This window comes from Trichogramma pretiosum, unplaced genomic scaffold (genome assembly GCF_000599845.2).
Source record: "Trichogramma pretiosum strain Unisexual culture from Peru unplaced genomic scaffold, Tpre_2.0 scaffold174, whole genome shotgun sequence".
NCBI classification, from domain to species: Eukaryota; Metazoa; Arthropoda; class Insecta; order Hymenoptera; family Trichogrammatidae; genus Trichogramma; species Trichogramma pretiosum.
This window is the reverse complement of record NW_019640842.1, coordinates 92,292-114,102: the sequence shown is the minus strand read 5'-3', so window position 1 is coordinate 114,102 and position 21,811 is coordinate 92,292. Positions and strand designations below refer to the sequence as shown.

The 21,811-nt window shown below is 46.6% G+C and overlaps 3 protein-coding genes and 1 non-coding gene across 4 annotated transcripts; 3 read left to right on the top strand and 1 right to left on the bottom strand.

The window, feature by feature from the left end:
• Positions 1–562: 562 nt before the first annotated feature.
• LOC106651769 (UPF0587 protein C1orf123 homolog) lies at positions 563–1,555 on the top strand. The gene is made up of 2 exons (XM_014370435.2): positions 563–758; positions 938–1,555. The coding sequence occupies exon 2, from the start codon at positions 978–980 to the stop codon at positions 1,464–1,466; it is 489 nt and encodes a 162-aa protein (XP_014225921.1). The 5' UTR covers positions 563–758; positions 938–977; the 3' UTR covers positions 1,467–1,555.
• A 165-nt stretch (positions 1,556–1,720) lies between these two features.
• On the bottom strand, positions 1,721–21,033 carry LOC106651732 (signal transducer and activator of transcription B-like). The gene is made up of 12 exons (XM_023463558.1): positions 20,881–21,033; positions 13,947–14,470; positions 11,523–11,948; positions 10,264–10,617; positions 9,704–9,912; positions 9,401–9,578; positions 9,206–9,352; positions 8,579–9,138; positions 5,652–6,018; positions 4,047–4,514; positions 3,712–3,794; positions 1,721–3,647 (listed from the first exon to the last, which is right to left on the bottom strand). The coding sequence occupies exons 2-12, from the start codon at positions 14,169–14,171 to the stop codon at positions 3,335–3,337; spliced, it is 3,330 nt and encodes a 1,109-aa protein (XP_023319326.1). The 5' UTR covers positions 14,172–14,470; positions 20,881–21,033; the 3' UTR covers positions 1,721–3,334.
• Trnai-aau lies at positions 5,507–5,580 on the top strand. Its single transcript has one exon. It is a non-coding gene; the product is annotated as a tRNA-Ile (tRNA).
• On the top strand, positions 5,931–8,540 carry LOC111694641. Its single transcript, XM_023463551.1, has 2 exons — positions 5,931–6,020; positions 6,094–8,540. Exon 2 carries the CDS (start codon positions 6,108–6,110, stop codon positions 8,439–8,441), a length of 2,334 nt encoding a protein of 777 aa, XP_023319319.1. The 5' UTR covers positions 5,931–6,020; positions 6,094–6,107; the 3' UTR covers positions 8,442–8,540.
• Positions 21,034–21,811: the final 778 nt, after the last annotated feature.

Genomic DNA, 21,811 nt, shown 5'->3' with positions numbered 1-21,811 from the left:
GTATTCACGACGCTGTGTGCGGCTCACTCGTTCGCCGTTTCAGTGTAGAGACGTGTTGCAGTATGTACTCGCTCTCGTCTCTCGCGGCAGTGGTCTATACTGTAGCTCTTCTCTCTCGCGCTCCTTTTGTATTACGACGATGCGCGACGAATATTAAGATCCTGCAGAGAGAGACGTTAAACGGAATCGTGAAAGATGTCGTGTGTGTATCATGAGAATTTCGCATTTTAGAATTTGATGAGATTCACGATGTACAATACTGTCGGTCTTATTCAACGGTTAGTTTTTATAAACGTTATTCATTAACACTACTCACCATTTCCTTCGTTCCGATGCTTTTGTCTCGACTGCAGCAATAGGAGTAACGCGAGCCCCATCGATTCTTCACGGTCAACCGTAAAATAATTTCAAATCGTTCGCGATTCGAAGTCGTCGGGCAGCCGTTACACAGTTTGTGCGGGCTCGCGCCGGGCCGAACTCGGCCGTTCGCTTACGCCCTCCGCGGAAAAAAGTCGAAGCTCGACGCGATTCGCGGCATGCATTTATGCATAATTGGTAAAACAGGTCACTGCGAGACGGCCGCGCGTGAAAGAAGATCACAGCTGGCGGTGCTCTGTTTTTATATTCGTACCGTGTGTATACAGACAACTGCCAAAGTAAAAAACCTCGATCGTTGCATTTTGTTTTTCTCGTTCGACGCCCCCCGTTCGAAGTATAGAAGGAAGCAAGGGCGCGATAACTCTACTCGGAGTAATCTTGTAAGTTGTCAGTTTATCGTTGCATTATGCCATTTCTTTATCGATACGATACCCAACTCTAACCTATATACACTTGCATATAAATGTAAACCCTGTCGACGACGTTCCAGCGACGTCTCGCTGTTTATTCAATCTATATAATAATCCGAATGCCTGTAAAAGTAACTTCGTCGTTGCAGATTAGAAACCAAAAAAAAAAAACAAACAGACAAACGAGTCATGGTTAAAATAGCTTTAAAACTGAAGGCGAATCTCGAGAACATCGAGAGCCTGTGCCCCGCGACGAGCCCGGACTTTCGCTGGTATCTCAAGTTCACCTGCAACAATTGCGGCGAGATGTCGAGCAAGTGGAACTACGCGTCGCTCTCCGAAGAGACGCCCGCGCAGCGCGGCAGCGCCGTCAATCACTTCGTGACCAAGTGCAAGCTGTGCGGCCGCGACAACTCGTTGACCATACTGCAAGAGACGGTACGGGGTATCGTGGCCGAGAGTTGCGGCGAGTTCAGGCAGGTGGCCGTGTTCGACTGTCGCGGCCTCGAGCCCAAAGAGTTCTCGGCGCGCGAGGGCTGGGTGGCCAAGGCCGTGGACGGCGGCAAGACCTTCAACGAGGTCGACCTGAGCGAGGGCGAGTGGGCCGATTACTGCGATAAGATTAACCAGCCGGTTGGCGTTTACGAGATCGAGCACAAGTTCGAGAGAGTGAAGTAGTGTGCGCTGTGCGGTGGTGCGGAGAGACACTTTTTGTATATTTGATATTGTTACTCAAAGATTGGATAAATATAATATTTTAATTCGAATTCTTTGGTTTTCATTGATGTTACTCTAGTCCAAACACTTGCATGCGAATCAATATTATATTTTTCCATCTGTACGACGAGTTCAGTTAAGTTTGCTTGAATTTTCTTTGAAAATTGATCATCAATTGGAATCAGAGGTATAAAATCAATTTCAACGCACTTTAGTTTTATTGTACAACATTTTATTTCAGTTAAGATATAATATTAAAATGCTGTATTACAAGTTGCATACAGATCATTCTATTTATTTGTTTAAGATGATTTATTGCACAGTACTGAGTCGCGTAGTGCTCTTGTAGTTTTTATGAACATTTTTTGTATTGCCAAACTCGCAAACAATTTTGGATTTATTCACTTGAAGTTGTAAATACTTATGGGTCTGTACTGGAATCGATGTGAATATTAATTTGACTAAGTAATATCCAATTTTAATAAGCAAGAATTTTGCACCTATTGTTTGTTAAAGGATTACAATTCCTGTTAAAAATTGTAACAAAGAGAAAATTATCAAGGTAACAGAGATTACTTTCAAGGAGACGGTGGATATTTTATAAACTATATAACATAGAAATATTCACGATATGTATTTTTCAAGTCAATGTTTAATTACAAATTCTAAATAATAGTATTTCAATTTAACTATTCGCTATAATTATTATGCTACAATGCTTATTCAACATGATATGCAATAAAACGAGTCAGAGTGCTTTTTTAAACAGTGACTTAGATTTAAAAATTTCATCACAAGAGTTCTTCTTGGAAGTTGAATACATGTCATTTTTCCAAGCATTATTGCTTACAAGAATTAATGATAATATTGCACTGAAATTTAATGCAAATTAGAGACAACTCAGCGTCTTTCGAATTACCTAAAATTAAGTGAACATAAATTTTCCTTAATTATAATATTTGGATGGAATAGGTTGGATTCCTTATCGGTAAATTCTTACTTCTAATAGAAAGAAGGTTTGATTCTGATGTTATGATGAATCTGTTCTCGCAATTATCCACGCACTTGATTCAACAACTTTTTTAGTTAGTTTATCGAGACTAATGAATGTTTTTTTTTTTCTTTAAATACGTATAAAAAGAATTGGGTACGTAAGATATACATTGGGTTTTTTTTCCATACACGAAGATTCTAACTAATCTCGACCTAGCAGATAGTAATTTTTTTTTTTCTCTAAATTTCCAACTACATTCGCCAACCAATTGTGAACTATTCGCTCGCTAACTTTCTCTACTCTACCATTTGGTTTATACTTGACTAGAAGATTAATCATGGAGAATTTCTATAATCTATTCGGTATTAATCATGGAACACTAGCTAAACTCCCTATAGTTTTTTTTTTTTTCGTCTATAAATGTACGAGTGTGTTTATATATAAGCACCAATATTTTTCTTTTATTTTTGTTCGATCAAGTGCGCGCGCTAAAAACTGCTCGTTTGGAAAATAGTATCGATCGATTCCAGTACATACTCGCGTTATTTCATTCGCTCTCTTTCTCTCAATCTCCTCCCGTTAAACCTCGCAGAGAAGAAAAAAATTCAACAATCTTATATCGTAATCGATATTCAAATTCGAGTCGTTTTTCTTATTATCATTATTATTATTTCTTTCTTTTTTTTTTTTCATAGAAAAATTATTCAATCCTATTTTTTAGTTATCGAAGGCAGCCCTTTCATCTTTCATACGATAGAAAATAATCGTGTACGCGTGGCTTTTCATACCCACGCACATTGTTAAGGAAAAAATTGTGTCTCGTGTATCTCTCTTATTAAATTGGTCGCAAGCAGCTCTGCTTGAGAGCGGCCGATTGGTCCTCGAGGCTGCGCTTGAGGCCCCGCAGCGTCTCGATCAGCATCTGCTTGCGCTGCAGCTGCGAGTACTGCTGAGTCTGAGACTGCAGATCGGCGCAATCGCCGTCGGAGCTCCTCAGCCAGCTCGGGGTCTGCAAGCAGCTCGAGGGCGATTGCGTCAACGACGACGGCTGACCCTCGTTGTCGTTGTCGTCGTTGTTGTTGTTGTAAACTTTGCGCTTGAGCGGCTCGCTCTGCGGACACGAGTACTGCTGATGATGATGCGTAGATCTGTAAATAATAAACACGACAATAGTTTTGATTTACTTTTTTAATTTTTTTTTGAGTTACTCACTCGATATCGTTGAAACGACGATGATCGGTAATCTGTGTCGTTTTCGTGGCCACTGCTGCCTGCTCGATCATTTTCTTCTGTTGCTGCTTGTGCAAAAACAGAAAAGTTTTATTTCCATAAAGAGAAACTTATATTGGAAAAATGACTATATTTTATGGTAAAAGTGTGACATTTTTTACTTATGACAAAATAAATTTTGATAAATAATAGACTTCTAAATTTTGATAAATATTATAGTAAATTTTATCACAAGTCATTAATGGCACATTTTTACTATAAAATTTGTAATTTTTGTTGTATGGGTTTCTCGAGTTTATCAAAAAATCTCTGCATACCTGTTGCAGCAATCTCTTGGGACTGCTGGAATAATTATGATTGTGATGATTATGATCCACCAGCAGATCCTTGATACTGCCGCTGGCCAACTCCGGCTGGGAGTTTCTGCTCCTCGACAGGGCCAGCTCGATGTTCAGCTCGGCGTTCTTGATCGACTCGACCCTCTTGTTTCTCGGCGGTGGATTCGGTGGCGCATTATTATTACTCAGTCTCGCATTGACACCACCGCCGTTACTATTATTGGCCGTAACCGTCGTGCCGCCGTCTGTGTTGTAGCAGCTCGCCCGGCTGCTGCAGGGCGTCGTCGTCGCGTCGTTGTCCTCGAAGTGACGCTGGGCGCTGACGAGCATGCGCTCGGCCTCCAGTATCAGCTGGGCGTACTTGAGGTCGGCCTCGCGGTCCGCCTCGATCAGCGCCAGCTCCGAGGCGGACATCGCGGTCATGGCGCCCAGCGAGCTCGGTCCGCTCTGCAATGAATTTCGAATGTCGCGCGTCGCATGAGATCTGCTTTATCGACGCGAGTATCTATTTTGCGCAATGAAAGTTCAAGGGTATCGAGATTCTTTTCGGTACGACTATCATCAAGATTATTGAGATAATTTTCGACGTTATCGCTCGATGTGATATAGACCCAGATTTTTTAGATTACGTACTGCTCTATTTCCCTCGTCTCCCGATCAGAAAAAGCCTGACTCAAGCCTGATCTGATCATCCGGCCCGTATCAAGCTGGCGATCCGGCCCGTAGAGCGGGGGTAATCATGTTCTCATCCGGCCCGGATCTTGCCCGGAGGATAGTGTGAACATAACCTCCACTATGCGATTGAATCCTATGAATGTAGCTAGCATGATTATATTATTTTTTAACACCGTGCACATGTTGACAGTGTCAGTTGGCAATGAACCACGAGCACAACTTAATTTGATTTATATATTTCGTCTAATTTGATTAATGTAGTCCGTCTGTAATTTCTGTAATAGTAAGAATAGACGAAAAGTTGAATATACATCGTTTGAAAAATGATTAAAAGCGATAGTCTTGACGAAAGTTTCAATGATGTTTTGATGAAAATGATGTCGTTGAAGTCTGTGTAGATAAAATACGCTCATCTGTGATTGCTAATGCTTTGAAAGAATTATTCATCATACAACATTCAATACATTGTTGAAAGTTACTCATAATATTCATACTATATTATAAGTATGAATTGAAAAGCAATTCGATTGCGAGTATATACTTGCATCCGATCGCTCAAAACATGCAGACTTTTGAGCAACTAATGGCGCTACAATCATGTCGCGAAGGGTTATGTTTACACTATACTCCGGGCAAGGTCCGGGCCGGATAAGATAGTGATTACACCCGTAAAATTCCCCTGATTTTACCCTGATCCGGGCGCTTATTTGAAGATCCGGGCCGGATCTTGGCCTGAGAGGCTGTTTCTGTTCGGGCTAACATCTGGCCCATTAGCTCAGTTGGTTAGAGCGTCGTGCTAATAACGCGAAGGTCGTGGGTTCGATCCCCCCATGGGCCATTACTTTTTGACTTTTTTTTCTTCGTTTCATGCAATATAATAATAATTTCATTGATCTAATTTTTACTTACAGCTGGATACACCTGGTAATTGCGCTCGAAAATCGACGCCGACCTCGTCGCCGGTGGCGAATAGACCTGACGCCGCGGCAATTCCACCGCCTTACGTTGCTCCTGCTGCTGCTGATGATGCTGTAACTGTTGCTGTTGCTGGTGTTGTTGTTGCCTCGTCGTCGTGCCGACGCGTCTTCGCAGGCAGATCGGCGTGCCACCGACGCTTCGGCTGGGATTGGCCGACCAGGCGCGTCTGCCCTCGTAACAGCGAGTCGCCGCCGCTCCTCCGTTGATCAGGGGTAAGGCCGCTGCGTTGCGCATCAAAAGGCGCTCGAGCAATGCTCGATTCGTCTTGGCCGTCGCCTCGCTCGTGGTCCTCTTCAGTCTGTAAGTCAATTGGTTGAGAACCTTGATCGCGATCCACGATTGATAAATATTATTTTATTGTATATATTTTTAGATTGAACGACGACGATGTCGGACGACAAGAGGCGGCGGCGCTCGAGGCCGCCGATCTTCACCGAGAGGGAGGAGAAGCAACTGGTGCACTACATGAACGCGCGCTCGGCCATGGAGAACGGCATAGGTCGCGCGCGAATGCGCCGTATCGCCTATCAGTACGCCGTGGCGAAGAGACTGAGGTACCCGGCGAGCTGGGACGAGGCCCAGCAGGCCGGTCTCACCTGGCTGCGCAGCTTCACCTCCAAGAATCGCCGGAAGCTGACGATCAAGCCGGAAGAGCTGTTGGCGGCGCGCGACAAAGAGGCCGACTCGTCCTTCGACGAGGACGAGGAGCTCGAGGGCTTCGATCCGTTCGAGGACGTCGTCGTGATACACGAGGAGGACGAACCAGAGGAAGAGGAGGACGAAGAAGAAAAGGAGCCAGCGGAGAAGAGGAGGCGCGTAGGCAGAAGGAAAAAGGAGGTGGATAGGAGCGTCGTGCTGCGGGCCATCGAGGACGTGACGAGCAAGAGGCTGAACTTGCGCGAGGCCGCGCGCCTCCACGACGTCGCGCTCGCCACGCTACATCTGCATCTGCGCATCTATCGTGGCGCGGGTGGCTCGGCCGAGGCGTATCTCAGCCGGACGTTAGACCGCAGACGCGGTTTCGCCGCTCGCGACGAGTCGGCCATCGTCGAGCACGTGAATCGCTGCGCCGACGCGGAGGGCTGCCGCCTCGGCAGAAAACGCGCCCGGCGCCTGGTCTACGAGTTCGTACGCGCTCAAGGCTTGAAGTATCCCAAGGGCTGGGACGAGCGAGAGATCGCCTCGACCAGCTGGATGATGGGTTTCATCGTTAAGCACGGCCGAGAGTTGCGACTGGACGAGAAGGCGTTGAAAATTGGCTCGCTGACTTCGAAAGATAACACTGAAGGTGTGGAAGAAGATGCACTTGACGAAGTCGAGGCAGATTCCGAGAGCTGCTCGGTCGGCAACGAATACGTCGACGGCATAAACGACAGCTACTTGTTGAACGAGGACGATGCCTCGGAATCTTTTCCGTTCGATTGTCAATACAACGAGGAAAAAGGAGTCGCGATCGAGGAGGTCGTCATCGCGCCGAGTAAAGCCAGCGACGACGAGGAAGTTATCGAGAGCTACGATGCGATGGAAGAGGAACCAGAGGCAGAGGAAAAAGAATACGATGCCAAAGAAGAGGAGAGGATGGTCGACGAAGAAGAGGAAATAGCCCGATACGATCGCGAAGAAGAAACAAACACCAAAGTCGAGAACGTGAAAATGGTACGAACTTTTTATCACTTTCCCGACATGGTTTACGAGACTTTCGAGCCGGTAGGCGACGTTAACGATAATAATTGTGATATCGTTGAGGACGAATGCTCGGAGTACAGTGATGATTGCGTCGACGTTACCGAAGATCGTTTACTCGATGACAGTATTAACGACAATTATGTCGAAATTACGAACGAGCACCAAGCCAAAAAACAGGAGATCAACGCCAATTACGTGGTTGAGCTCAACCATAACGATGTAGAAATTATTAATGTCTCGAGCGACGCTGCCTCTAGTCCTGAACCCTCGAAAAAAATCTTCACCGACGAGGAAGAGTCGCAGCTGGTCGATTATATCAATTCAGCCTACTGCCGAGAACCCGAGCTCACTCTGCTCACACTCAAGCAAGCGAAAAAGCTGACCTACGAGTACGCGACCAAACAGATACGCAAGTACAGCCGGGTGTACGACGCCTGGCGCGCCTTCGACACCGCGTGGATGAGGCAGTTCTACGCGAGGCATCGCGAGGACTTGGCGACGACGCTGGATCCTCGCGAGTTCGAGGCGAACGGCGGCGACGACGAGAAAGCAAATGGTTACAAAGGCAAAAAGCTGAAGCCCGGCAAGTACGTGTACGACGTGGCGAATCTCCACAAGGCCCTGGACGGCATCGTGGCGGGCGACTGGAGCGTCAAGGAGGGCTCGGATCTGTTCAACATAGCGCCCGCGACGCTGCAGCATCACAAGCGCCTTACCGAGCAGCAACAGAGCAGCAACTCATCGTGCCTCGGCAAAGCCGAGACGAATTACGAGCTGCACAGGATCTGGAGCGACGAGCAGGAGCGCGACCTCGTGACGCACCTAAACAAGATGGCACGCGCCGAGGGCGGCCTGACCAGAAAGCGATACCGCAAGGAGATCTACGCTTACGCGAAGAAGACGCCAGGTACGCGGTATCCGCGCGCTTGGGACATGCTCGACATGGCGAGCTCGTACTGGACCCAGGGTTTCTTGAAGAAGCACAAGGACAGACTGTGTCTCAGCTGGCCGGTCAAAGTGATAAAGAGTCATTGAATATCGTTATTGATTACTAATTAAGTTTTGTTGAACGTAAAAATTTTTTTTAGATACGTTATATACCACCTCTCTTGTACAAATTGCGAAGAAAAAGAAAAGGACAATTAAAGCTATTTTTGTTACGTCAAATGTACCTTCTGTTTATGACTTCTTGCAGCAGCTCCACCTCCTCGCGCTTCTCGCGTTCCACTATGTTCTCGTCGTCGGACGTGTAGGCGACGTTGCTGCTGTTGCGTCGAAATCGTCTCCTGCTGCGTTGCTGCTGCTGCTGCTGCTGTTGCTGCTGTTTCTTCGTCGTTGTACGCTGGGCCGAGTAGCCGCGATTACGACGTTGTTGCTGCTGCTGCTGCTGACGACGACGACGATGACGACTATTATTTTTGCTACCGCCGCCGTTGCTGCTCTGATTCGAAGAGGACAGCCTGTGATTGTGATTGTTGTTGTTGTTGATGTAGTTGTTGCGCGACGACGAGCAGCGACTGCTCGGTTGCGTCGTTGGCTCCTTATCGTAATCCTCCAGCTGATACTCGAGACTGCTCAGGCTCGAGGTGGTGGCAGCCGAGGACACGTTGAAGGTCGAACTGTTGCGACCGACGCAGCCGTTCGTCGTTCGCCGATCGAGGCTGCCCGCCGATGAGGACACGAGGTCGGTCTCCTTCTCGTACAGGTAGTTCTCGTCGTATTTGCCCATCAACTGTGTGCCGGCCGGTACGTTAAACTTTTCTTTCCAGGTATTCGTAAAGAAAAAAAAATAGGCTTACCTCGTTGAGCGTGACGTCTTCCGTGGTGCTGTGCTCGCTGTCCTCGCTGGTAACGCCGCACCGATCGTTTCTCGCGAGATCGTCATTGACCTCGTCGCTCGACTCGTTGCCACTGCTGCTTCCACCGCTGCTGCTGCTGCCGCTGCTACCGCTGCTACTACTGCTGCTGCTGCTGCTACTGCTGCTGCTGCTGGCACTGCTATTGCTGCTGAGGCTGCAACTGCGACTGCTGCTGCAGCTCGGACTGTTGCTGCTGTTGCAACTGGAGCGACGTCGGTGGCGTTGATGATTATTGTTGCTGCCGCCGCCGTTGTTATTGTTGTTATGGTTCGATCGTCGCCAATCGTTGTTGCCGCTGCTGGCTCGATTCACCCTGCATCGGTATTTGCATACGCATACACACAGAGAGAGACGTATATACGTAGGTATAAGTTAATCGGCTTTTCTCTCTCTCTCCCTCAAGTTTATTTGTATTCATTCAAGCGAGACAACACTCACGGGCTGCGTCCGACGCTCAGGCTTTCTTGTCTATTGTAGCAATGATCCATACCCGTCGGGTAGTAATTTTGCTGCTGCTGCTGCTGTTGTCTCGTCCAAGCTCGTCCGTTAACGGGTTGCAATTGTGATTGCGGCTGTGGCTGCTGCTGCTGTTGCCAGGGACTCGTCCTTGGTCGCGATCTCTGCCTTGGCGACTTTATCGGCATTACCTAGATTCGCAGAGCGCGCGCCAAAGCACGTAAAATATTTATATACATAGCGCTTCATTGGAATTCAATTAGGCACACGGTACAATGTAATGCGCCTTTGGCTTTACTTTGTGTATACTTTTTTTTTTTTTTACAAGGCAGGGCACACGAATCGAAACGACGAAAAAAATAAAATAAAAGTAAATAAATACAAAAGAATGCTCGTCACGCGCACATTTTTCTCGTTCGCTCGACTGCAGAGAATTCCAGAATGAATTCTTCTCGCGAGCGCAAAATTTTACATGACCCACATACATATCATATAATAATAATAATAACGATAATGAAGTTTCGCATATGTATATGAAATACCTGAGTCGACGTTGCCGGTGCAACGAGCGGCGACGTTGCGGCCGTGCGACAGTGGCGAGTCGTGCGCGGCGAGAACAACTGCGCCGGATAATCGCCGGGATAGGCGCGCGGACCGATGCAGAAGGTAGCGGGCCCTTCACCAGTAGTAGGGTTGTAGGAGTTGACGTTGGTGTCGTCGGCCTGGCGCAGATTGTAATGCTGATGATGATGGATCTTGGGCGAGCTCGTGGCCGAGCAGCTGAGCACGCGACTCGGCGGCTCGGGTTTGCGCCAGGGATGCGGCTCGGGCGGCGAGTAGCAACGCGACGACGACGATAATTGAGTATACGTGCCGGTGTTGTTGCCGTTCTCGTACTGTGGGAGATAATACATAATATCGTCGCGCACGTGCGTCCTTTTAATTTAAGTTCGTCTCGGTCGGTTATTATTATTACGGCAGAGAAGCAGCAGCAGCAGCAGCGAGCGTACAGTAGTAGTACATATGGTATACAATGCGGGGGCGGTGAAGAGAGAGAGGTTGTTGTTGCACGAGAGCGAGTTCGAGCAGATCGAAAGCGAGGCACAATGGAGAAAATACACGTGTATCTGCGTTGATGTATATACGTATATACGGAGTAGTACAGAGACTGATAATGCACCGAGAAATGACGTAGCTATAACGTTGTATATATACGAGACAGCTTGCGGAGTTTGACCCTATTCAATTGTTCGGGCGCGCATCGGTGCAATCTAGCGCTTATATTATTTGCCTCTTTTCTTTTTTCTCTTTCAATCGGCTAGCAGTTGCTCGATTTTCGTCTCGTACCATTTCGTATATATATGTAGAAAAAGAAGGTCGATGCAGGGCGTTTAACACCGAGAATTTCGATTATAATATTAGTAAGTATATATCAAGGGTGGGGCAGGCGGCGCGTTTACACGTTAACGAGCCCTCAAAGAGCATTCACCACCACCACCGTCACGTGCATATATAATACGCGAGTTCATATGGCAGTAGTAGTAGTAGTTCGTGTATATTAATACAGTGTATATAACTCGCGCGCAAGCTCGGCGCCAGCTTGCGGGGGCGGCGGCGCACACGAGGCTAATTTTCGTTTGATGTCGGTTACGTTACGTATGTATATTGCCTGGGTGCAGTATGCGTATACACGGCGACGTCTTCGCTCGCTGCTGCTCTGCTGCTTGCTCGCCGCGTGCACTCAAGTAAATTGCACGTTATATAACATCGTAATACGCAGAGCTTTGATCAATCAACTCACCCGCTCGCTCCTTCGTCCTTTGACCGGAGCAGCAGCAGCGACGGTACAAGGAACAACATTGACAGGAACGACAGCGGTGCTGGTAGTAGTAGTAGTAGTAGTCACCGAATGTTGCTGTTTCTGCTGCTGCTGTCTGATACCGATGTACTGCTCGGGCGCGTAAGTCGCGCAGGGCGACGTGCCGTCCGTGGAGTAACCCGTGCTGTAGGCGCTCTCGGGCGACGACAGATTAACGGCGCTGTGCAATTTATTCTGGACTTGTTGTTGTTGCTGCTGAGATCCTCCACCTACTCCGCTGGTAGCGGTGGTAGAAGTGGAATTGCTGGTGGCGTTGGACATGGTGGCCGACGTCGCGCCCGAGTCCTTGCGACCGGGCGGCACTCGCGGCTTGAAGCTCGACGGCGAGATCGGAAGTGCCGGCCGGATCTGAAAGTATAATTTTATCGTGAGCGTAAATCATGAACTGTATATATATACTCGCGAGCGCCCCCGAGAGTAAGTCGAATTTTTGCATATCGTCTGTGCGTATATAACGTAATCCCCTCGAGTAGCTCGAAAGTAGTTTATATATTGAAAGATTGCGCTACTCGAAGCGAAGTAAATTACGAAATTCTTATTTTTTTTTTTTTTTCGCCACGAGCCATGTCCTATATATAATGACATATACACATACACACACAGGGCGCCCCGTGTGCGGCGAATATTATACAAACATCTCCCACGAGAGGGTTTCAAAGTCTTTGAGAGTCGACGACGACGCTTCGGGCTTAAGGAAACGATGTCGCCGCCTCTCGCTCGACACCGCCCGCGCGCGCACAGTCAGCAGTGTGCAAAGGTATTATATATATATAAACTTATTGTTTTGCGAGTGTGATATATCGCACACGTGTGACTGTGTGTGTGTGGTTGTCTGAACCATTGAACGGTTGAACATATGTTTCACAAAAAGAAGAAGAAGAGAGAGAAAAAAAAGTAAAACAGAACGAGCCTCGGAGATTTTCACAAATACGTCATAAATTTTTCCCGCTTCTTCTTCTTCTTTTTTTTTTTTTTTACCGTACTACGCTATTCCGCGCTCAGCGCCAGGCCCTGTCACACGACGCGCGAGCGCTGATTCATACGGGGAAAAGGAAAAGAAGCTTTGCGCGCGCGAACTCTCGCTTCCACTTTATTTTTTTTTCTCTCTTCTTCTCTTTTGCTTCTTGCAAACCTTCGCGTATAAGTCACTTCTCTCTCGCTCGCTCACTACCTATCGGGCTGCTGCTGCGCGAGCTTTTTTCCTTTCTGTCTATCTTTTTCCTCCTCTTTTTTTATCCTTTCTCCCATTTTCAAGCGATCTTATTTAACTTTTCGGGATGTACGCGCGCGCCTCGAGCTTTGAATAAAAAAAAAAAAAGAAAACTTTTCCATCTTCTCGCGACACACAGAAAGAGAGAGAGATCTACAAATGCGTATTTAATGGAGAAATTAAAACTCCGGTACAAGCTCGTCCGCGAGATAGATACAGGATGTGAATTATAAGAAGGAGAATCGAACGTCGAGTGGGGAAGAGAGAGAAATAATCGAATCATTTTCTATGTCGCGTTCGTTTCCATGAATATTCGATATTTAATCAATTTTCCTTTTTTGCCCACGTTCGCGAGATGAAATGGAGGAATTAAAAAAGAAGTAGAGACAGATAGAAAAATTCGCTCGTTCGCATAGTTATATAGTATAGGAATGAGAGAATAAAAAAAAAACTATCATCTGTCTATATTTTCTTCGTCTCCCTTTCGTTAGCCTCTTTCGTACATTAATAGTACGCCGCCTGATAGCTAGGTATCTTGTCCGTACATAATGAGCAATGCTGCTGCTGCTGCCGTGAGAAACAGACGCGGAAAAACTGCATAGACGAGACACTTTTGTGGGTCACTCGAGTCATATTTTCATATCTCTCTTTTTTTCTCGCTTCCTTCTCCTTACTTCTTCTTTTTTTGCTCTCTTTTGCTCTCCGTCGAGCGACGGCAGCCGGTCACGTACACACACGAGCGACGGAAACTTTTTCTAGGCGCGCGCGCGAGGCTTAATTTACGTTAGTCGAATAACAATTCGAGAGAGCCGTTGTATGTACGATTTATCGATTTTTCCGAAGCAGCAGCAGCAGCAGCAGCAGCTGGGGTAGTAAGGGCAATTATGTATAGCACCAGTAGCGAGAGTAGATGAATGCATAACGAGCGCGCGCGATAGGTAGTACAGAGGAGCTTATCGTTATCATCGTCTCTTTATCGGACGATGTCGTACGATAATGCATTAATTAAAAGCAGATTTCGCGCGTATACGATATGTAAGAACTCGTACGATTTCTACACGCGATGTAACGCGTATATCCAAACTTGTGAGGTATCTCTCTCTAAAAAAACAACAATCATCACTTTATATACGTACCTCGTCGAAATCGTCCGGCGGCTGAGAGTCGAAGAACGTCGCCACCGTCGTCTCGTAGTAGGGCGAGGTGGCGTGTCGATACAGCAAGCTGTGACGCTGGGCGATTATGGGCAACGGAGGTGGTGAATTGTTCTTGTTGCGCTGCTGCTGCTCCTTGTTGTTGCGCTTGGAGCGCGAGCGAGCCAGCTGCGCCTCCATCCAGCTGCGTATCTTCGTGCCGAACATTTTTCTTTCGTTCTTAATGTATCGGCTAAAATTGCGTGTCTTTTTTTTGTCGTCGTATTATTATTTGGTCCTAGGACTATTCAGGCGGTGGCCTCGTTATCGTTGTTATTTTTTTTAGCTACATTGCCGCGCATCACGGCGGCGGCAGTGCGCGAACAAAGCCGCGCGGCTCCATTCTCCTCTCCGCCTTTTTGTTCTTTCTCTTTCTCACATTGCTTCCAGCTTCGGGTATTTATTCACGATACACACGCGTACACATGCAGGCACGCACATAATCCGCGAAGCGATATCTCTCCTCCCTGAAACAGATATGTATATAAATAATAATTCGATTACGAAACTGAGTTTTAACATTTCGTATATACAGAGAAGCCGATTTATAAAATATGCACCACTCGAGCCAAGGCACATATAATACGCGATATGCATATACGAGCATCGCATAGACTCGTGCGTTATACACACGAGGATTTCACGTGGCGTATTATATATCCCTCCCTCCGTCCCTACGTCGCTCGCTCGGAAGCTGCAGCTATATACAACAAGGATATCAAGCCTCTCGGATCTTGCATATAATACTACGTGTATCCTTCCACCCCCAGCAGCAGCACCGACATTTGCATACGTAGAAAATGGAAATATTACTGTAATAATGGCCGAGAGATTACGCCGGGGATATTATATAGCCTAGATATGACGTCCTCCCGTGCGCGCATACACACGCACGTGTATACTACTACTACTACTACTTCTGCAGCGGTGGCGGCGGCTGCAGTGGCAGAGGCCTCGTGTCTGACGCAAGCGTAAGCTCTCACTACTTGAAATATTAAATCTTATACGCTATATATATAATGCTGCCGTATATAAAATAAGCCGTTGCGTATGGTAACGATGATTAAATTTAATTAACGACGACGCACGGATATATATAAATTTATATCACGTGTTATATACACTCGATAATAATGATGGATATTGCGAATTTTCCTTCCAGTTGATGTACGCGGGACGTATGCCGCTTTTCATCGTATATATATACTACACACACACACAGAGGAGGTAAAGATCGATCGACGACCCTCGCGCTCGAGCGAGCAGCAGCAGCAGCACACACATACATTTTTTTATCCCGTACTGCAACTTTGCAGCAGCTAGCGGCTCTTTCGCAAGCTCATCTTTTTCTAGTTACATAAAAAGCGAATGGATGTATATAGTATAATATATATAGAGCGATGGACCAAGTCTCTTGTAACGCGTACGGCGAGGGTAGTAGCCTCGGAGAAAAGGATAAAAAAAAAGAAAGAGAGGGAGAGAGAGGGCAAAAAGAAGAAGCCACGCGCAAACACACGTAGACGTATAGGTACACACGCATACACACACAGGCTGCTGCTCGAGGCTGATGTATAGTAGTTAGTCTACTAGTTGTCTAGTTGATGTACAGTGTATAGGCTACGTGACTCTTGCACCGGGAGCATCCATCCATCCATCCATTCTCTCTCTCTCTCTCTCTTTTGCCCCATTGTGTCCGCCCATCCTGCCGAAAGAGTGAGAGAGAGAGAGGAAAAAAAACGAGGAGATAGTAAATTCGCGTCGATCGCGTTCCCGTACTCTATACGTTATATGTACCTAAGTACCCGAGCGTAAGTCGTCGAGCGACTATTTTGAATGGGAATTCAATCGTTTATAATAATAACGATGTATAGTGGTCGCCGTCGCGCGCGCGTTTTTGACCTCGCGCTGAGCGCTGCATGCATTATATTATGGGCTTTTTTCTCTCCGTCTCGAAAGGCTCTTATACACATCGCTGGTAGGTCGTAACCATATATTTACACAAATTGCTACCTCTTCTTCTTCTCTCTTTTTTTTTTTTTTATTTATTTTTATTTCCTCCCGCTGAGCGAGCGAGCGAGATCAAGGTGCATATAACGGCGCGCGCATATACAGCAGTATAAGCCTCGCTCTAAGTGCACGTATAAACATTCGCGCCGATGTGTATGTATACACCACTATATTCTGATCCAGTACAGCGCCGTAACTATATTACAGTGCGCCTATGGCGATGTACCTATATGCGCGCATGCATATAAGAGCGTAGCCCGTATATAGCGTATATACACGTATAAAGCCGCGCGCTGTACTCTAAATGGAATTGATAGGGTATCGTTTGTGTATATATATCACGTTATAAGCAGCGCTCGTGTGTGTCTGTATGCGCGCGATCACTTTTACGATTTACTCGTAAGCTAAAATAGAGAGAGAGAGAGAGAACGAGAGCTTTGGCGAATTTGCAGCTCTATTATCGTCGTAGTAGCGCGCTGTAGTGCATATTATTATTATTATTATTATAGCTGTTGATGCAGAGCTTGCGACACATATATACATACAGCTTTTATCGCGAAACCAGCATGGAAAACTTCCGCGTGTTTGTAGTGAAAAAAAAGAGCGAAAGAGACGTGTGTATATGCCGAGAGAGTTGAAGAAAAAGTTTTGCGTCCAACTGCAGTATTTCTACTGCTGCTGCTGTTGGGCTGTGTGTCCAGTATGGCACAAACACTAGTATTTATCTCTCTTTCTCTCCGGCCGTCGACTTTTGTGTTTTCTTACAATGTATGCATTATTCGAATTCGTTGTATATATATCGAACCGAATGTTCGTATGCTGCGTTATGTTCATTACGAAGTAACTTTGATTCACGAATTGTTACCGTATATGCGACGGCACGTTTTCTTCGTTTTACACGTATTTTAAAACGCGCGAACGAGGTCGAACGAGGTGACGCGCGTAAACAACAAACGAAAAAAAAACAACAACGAAAAATAAGGGAGAAAATGGATGTACAGAGTTGCGGAAGCCACCGAAAAAAAGGAAAAATAACAACAACGACGTGTACTATGTACGAGAGCGCGAGTGTATCTGTGTATCTGTGTGTGTGAAAAAGAAAATCAATCGTAATTCAACGCGTCGCGGCAGCGGCACTACTAAAAGCACATCAACAATCAAAGATAAAGACATTCGACACAAACATTCCCCTCTTCCCTCTATATACGTACAAACGCGCGTTCGACCTTTTACATATAATAGACGCGCGACGCGGTATAACATCCTCTCTCTTTCTCTATAGGGGCCCTTGAAAGCATTAGCGCGTCGTCGTTCGCCTTTTGTGTGCGTGCGTATGTGTGTACATGTCTGGCGCACTATCGAGCTTGCAAGCTCTCTCTCTCTCTCTTTTCTACTCTATTATGGTTGATCGATCAGTCTGAGTGGAGTGTGTGTGCGTCGAAGAAAAAGGAAAATAACGTTTTTTTTCACCGCAATTAGACGAGTTCTTTATCTATATACTGCACGAGTCGAGTCTTGTAAAATTCGATAAATCCTTTTGTGCATGTACGTTTATTTGTGTGTGCGTGTGTGTCTATGCGGGTGCTGCGCTGCGCCTCCCCAAGAGTTCGTTGACACTTTTTCTTTTTATTTCTTTTCTTTCTCTCTCTCTCTCTCTCTCTCTCCTTTTTGTTGTCGTTCGTGCAGTTGCATTCGCACAGCTGCGGAGCTTGATACGTACACGTTTGATTGAAATGTATCGCGTGCATACCATATGTATATATACACATATAACGCGAGAGAAAGACTTTAATCATTGGCACACATATGTGTATGCTAGAAAACGTGTAGCAGCAGTTTTTTCGCCTTTGAAGAGTCGCGCGTAAAGCGAGGAAACGTGTACGCGATATAATACCACGCGCGAGAGCTGCTGCGAGCGACAAAATAAAAAGGATAAATCCGCGTGCGTGACGTTTTTAATTCGTCGTACGTGCGACTGCGCCCGTGAATTTCGGTCATTTTTTTTTTTTTTTTATTCCATTTGGACTTATAATATTACGAGAGCGACTGTAGTACGAGTGCGCTAGAAACGAAGCGAGAAAGAAAAACAGACGAGACGGTGGCTGCTGCCGCTGTACATCGATATTATATCCGCTTGATACCAAAAAAGAAAAGCAGAGAAAAAAAATCACAACGTTCGTCCGACTCGTCGTCGTTGTAGTCGCGGGCGCGAGGATTATTATATTAATACGGCTGTGCGGCGCGCGGAAAAGTTAACGATGCTTAATTAACGACTCGCGTATAAATATATTCTCAGCAAACGTTACATCCATCGCGTACATAATACAGTGGAGTTGAATTATTCAAATTATTACTCGCGACGAATTACGAACACACACGGACACAGGTATTATGAGAAATCGATTTTCGTCGTCGATGCTGTGTTTACTATACGTGAATTCGCACGATTGCCGATCGGCCCCGGTCGGGCCGCCAAAAGCACAAATTATATAATTGATTTATGCAAATCCTTTCTGCATAGCGAGGGCTATAACAAGGCGCAGCTAACGGCTCGACGCGCACATTCGTTATTTAACGTACCAACCGTATAATATATATCTATGTATAGAGAGACACCGTCGATGCGCCGAAAAGACAGTGTGCAGTGTTCGCAGTAGTAGTACGCCAGAGAGAGAGAGAGAGAGCCTACTTCGCATAATTTGCTCCTTTTCACGTACGCGATAATGTATGGGGAAAAAAAATTTTTTTTTTCCTCTCTCACTTTGCATACACGCACGTACTCGTATAGCACATTCATCCCCCCATTGTTTCCGTTTTACGTGCATATACACACGCGTAGAATAGAAAAGAGAGTTCAGAGGAAAAAGTAGAAGAAGAAGAATATAAGTAGGCAGTTTTTTTCGTATTTATTTTCTCTCGGATAGAGAGAGAACACGCGAGCTCGAGCGATGAATGATACGGCGCTGCAGTGCAACGCACACGAAATTCTTTGTATCGGGCTCGCTGTTGTAACGGGCCTCGTTACCATTATCATTATTATTATTATTGATATATTCCTCGTCGCGCGTGAATGAAAAGACGAGCAGGAGTAAGCGTGAAATATCTATAAGCTGATGCGCGAGAAAAAAAAAGAAAGAGAGAAGTAGAGAATAAAAAAAAGAGGGCGAGGATAGAGATAGATAGATATATAGGATATACTGTTATATTCGAGCTTTAATTATCGGCGCTCTCTGCGGCACGGATTCCATTTATCGATAACCTCCGCGTATATATACGCGCGCGGGGGACGGGGGAGGAGGTAAATAATCTCGGCACTGGGATAAGTTTTTGCCGCTCTCTCCCCGCGAAACTTTCCAATAAACTCCCTCGACTAACTCTCTCTATCTCTCTCTCTCTTCTCTTAGCCGCACCGAGCTTGCGAGTTCCGGGACGTAAATACACACTACGCAGTGTAGCTGCCTTTCTCTCTCTCTCTTCTGCGTCTGTGTTTCTGCTTTATATTTACGTATATACAAGCGCAGCGTGAGCTACGTATAGAAGCTCCGCAACATTCCAAGATCCGTACACAGTCTTTCTTATATACTACCCAGCCGAAACATACGGGTGTGCTGCTGCTGATGCTGGCTTTAATCGCGTTGGCAGTTTTAACCCTCGTAGCTGCTGCTGCTATAGCATGCGTAAACGGCAGTAAGCGCGACTGCGACGTTTTATAGCGGTATTATACCTATATATGTACGGTAGCTAGGGGTGTACACGGCAGCGGCATTATAGGGCGCCAAGCCGTCTGCAACGATCATCGTACACCCGAGAGTACATACACATACGTATACAAGGCACTCGTATATATAAATTGTCCCGCGTGTGCGTGCTCGCGCGTTCATTATCATCGAGCGCGTGGCTAGTGTATATATGTATATAACATCAAAAATGCACAGAGACGCACGTACGGATGTGCACGTATACGCACACGAAGCTTTAGAACTTTTTTTTCTCCAAACTGCAGCAGGGATTGTGTAAAAAAAGGGCGGCCGAGCGTTTAAAGCGAGTTAGTTCGAATAAAAGATGGACATAGAGAGAGAGAGCGAACGAGAGAGGAAGAATTAAAGCTGTATGTACAGGCTAGGTGTAGCTATATAGACCAGCGAGAGCTTGCAAGCTCAAAGAGAAGCCGCTCGCAAAGCTCGTAATTAAAATATCCACGGTCCTTTGGGTAATTATTTTAGCGCTCTCTCGGTGCTCGGCGCTCGGTGCGGCGTGAGAGCTATATACCGGCCTACAGAGACACACACGTTCGCGATTTATGCGTTATAACATCGTGCGATACGTACGAAAGAGTAACGTTGTTCGCAACGAAGCGCGGGGGGGTAACGTGTAAAATCATTCGTACACGTACAACACAGGCAGTTATAAATTTCTCACGCCGTGAACTTTGCACTTTTGGCCCCCCTCTCGCAGCTTCGTGCGGTGTCTTTCCCCCTTCGTCTCGGTCTATCTATACGCGCAAGTTTACAAACTCGAGCTTTAACGCGCGCTGCGTTTATGTATATTATAATTATGTATGTATAGGCACGCGATCGGTTTCTCCCGTTAGCAAGTGCGTAGCAATTTTCTTACTTATGTTTCAGAGACGCGCGTATTATTACGATCACGCGCACACCACCACCACCACCACCACCACCCCATGCCTGGGCGCACGATTATATCTCGTGGAATGTTTGAGAAGCTCGTGCAACTATAGGGAGACTGAGAGAGAGAGGCACGCACGCGGCGCGTCCGTAAAAAGAGAGCCCTCGTACGTACGCGCCCGGCTGAATAACAAGATTTCGCTGCTTTACTACTACTACTGCTGCTGCTGCTGCTTGCTACTTACCAGCCGAGCGGGGAGCTTTTCACGAGCTTTCGCTGCTGCCGCTGTCGTTACTGCCGTCGTGGATTTTCATCTGACGTTTTTTCGTAAAAAAAAACTGAAACGATATGAGCACACAGAATAATCACAGGTACGAGAACGAGAACGAGTGATGAAATATCAAAGCGCCAGCGTCGTTGCCGAGCAATAATGCGTGCACGAGCACGGCGCCCGCCGTCGCTGGTACGAGGACACCCAGCAAAAAGTCCGCGACGACCGAGGCACAAGTAGTAGTCTCGCGCAGCTTCCGAGGCCGCTGCCTGAAACGCTGCCGCCACTTTTTCCGTAAATAAAACAATGCTATATTATATTGTTGCAGCAGTAGCAGCGTCGCGAAGACGAGCGCGCGCGGCTCACTACTATACTGTTGTACTGCCGAGTCGAGCGCGTTCGAGCTGTACGATACGAGCCGCCGAAAGGGGAAGTTTCGCTCTATCCCTTCTCCCTCTCGCGCTCGCTTCAATTTTTCACTCCCTCGTATATATATGTGTACGCCGCTGCTGCGCTCCACAGCGCAGGAGCTTTCGCGATCGCTGCGTATACCGAGGGTATAAGGGCGCCCTCTTCCACTATACATTCCCCTGTGTGCACTTGCGCACTGAGCGCGGCGCGCGTCGAGTTTACGTGTTGTATATAGTTGTACGCGTATAAGGGAGCCGACTATACTCCTCTTTCTCTCTCTCTCGCTCTGGCTTTCTGCCCCTTTTCTGCTGCTGCCGCTGCGTCCGTGTGTGTGTCTGTGTGTGTAGCTGTCACGGCCGACGAGCAAGGACATATATACCATGCCGGTTTCGCGCAGCGGCCGGTACGGTGCGCAATGTATAGAGATAGATAGATGTACGCACTCGTGAGCGTTGATCCGCTATACTACACAGATATATAGAGTCTGTGTGCC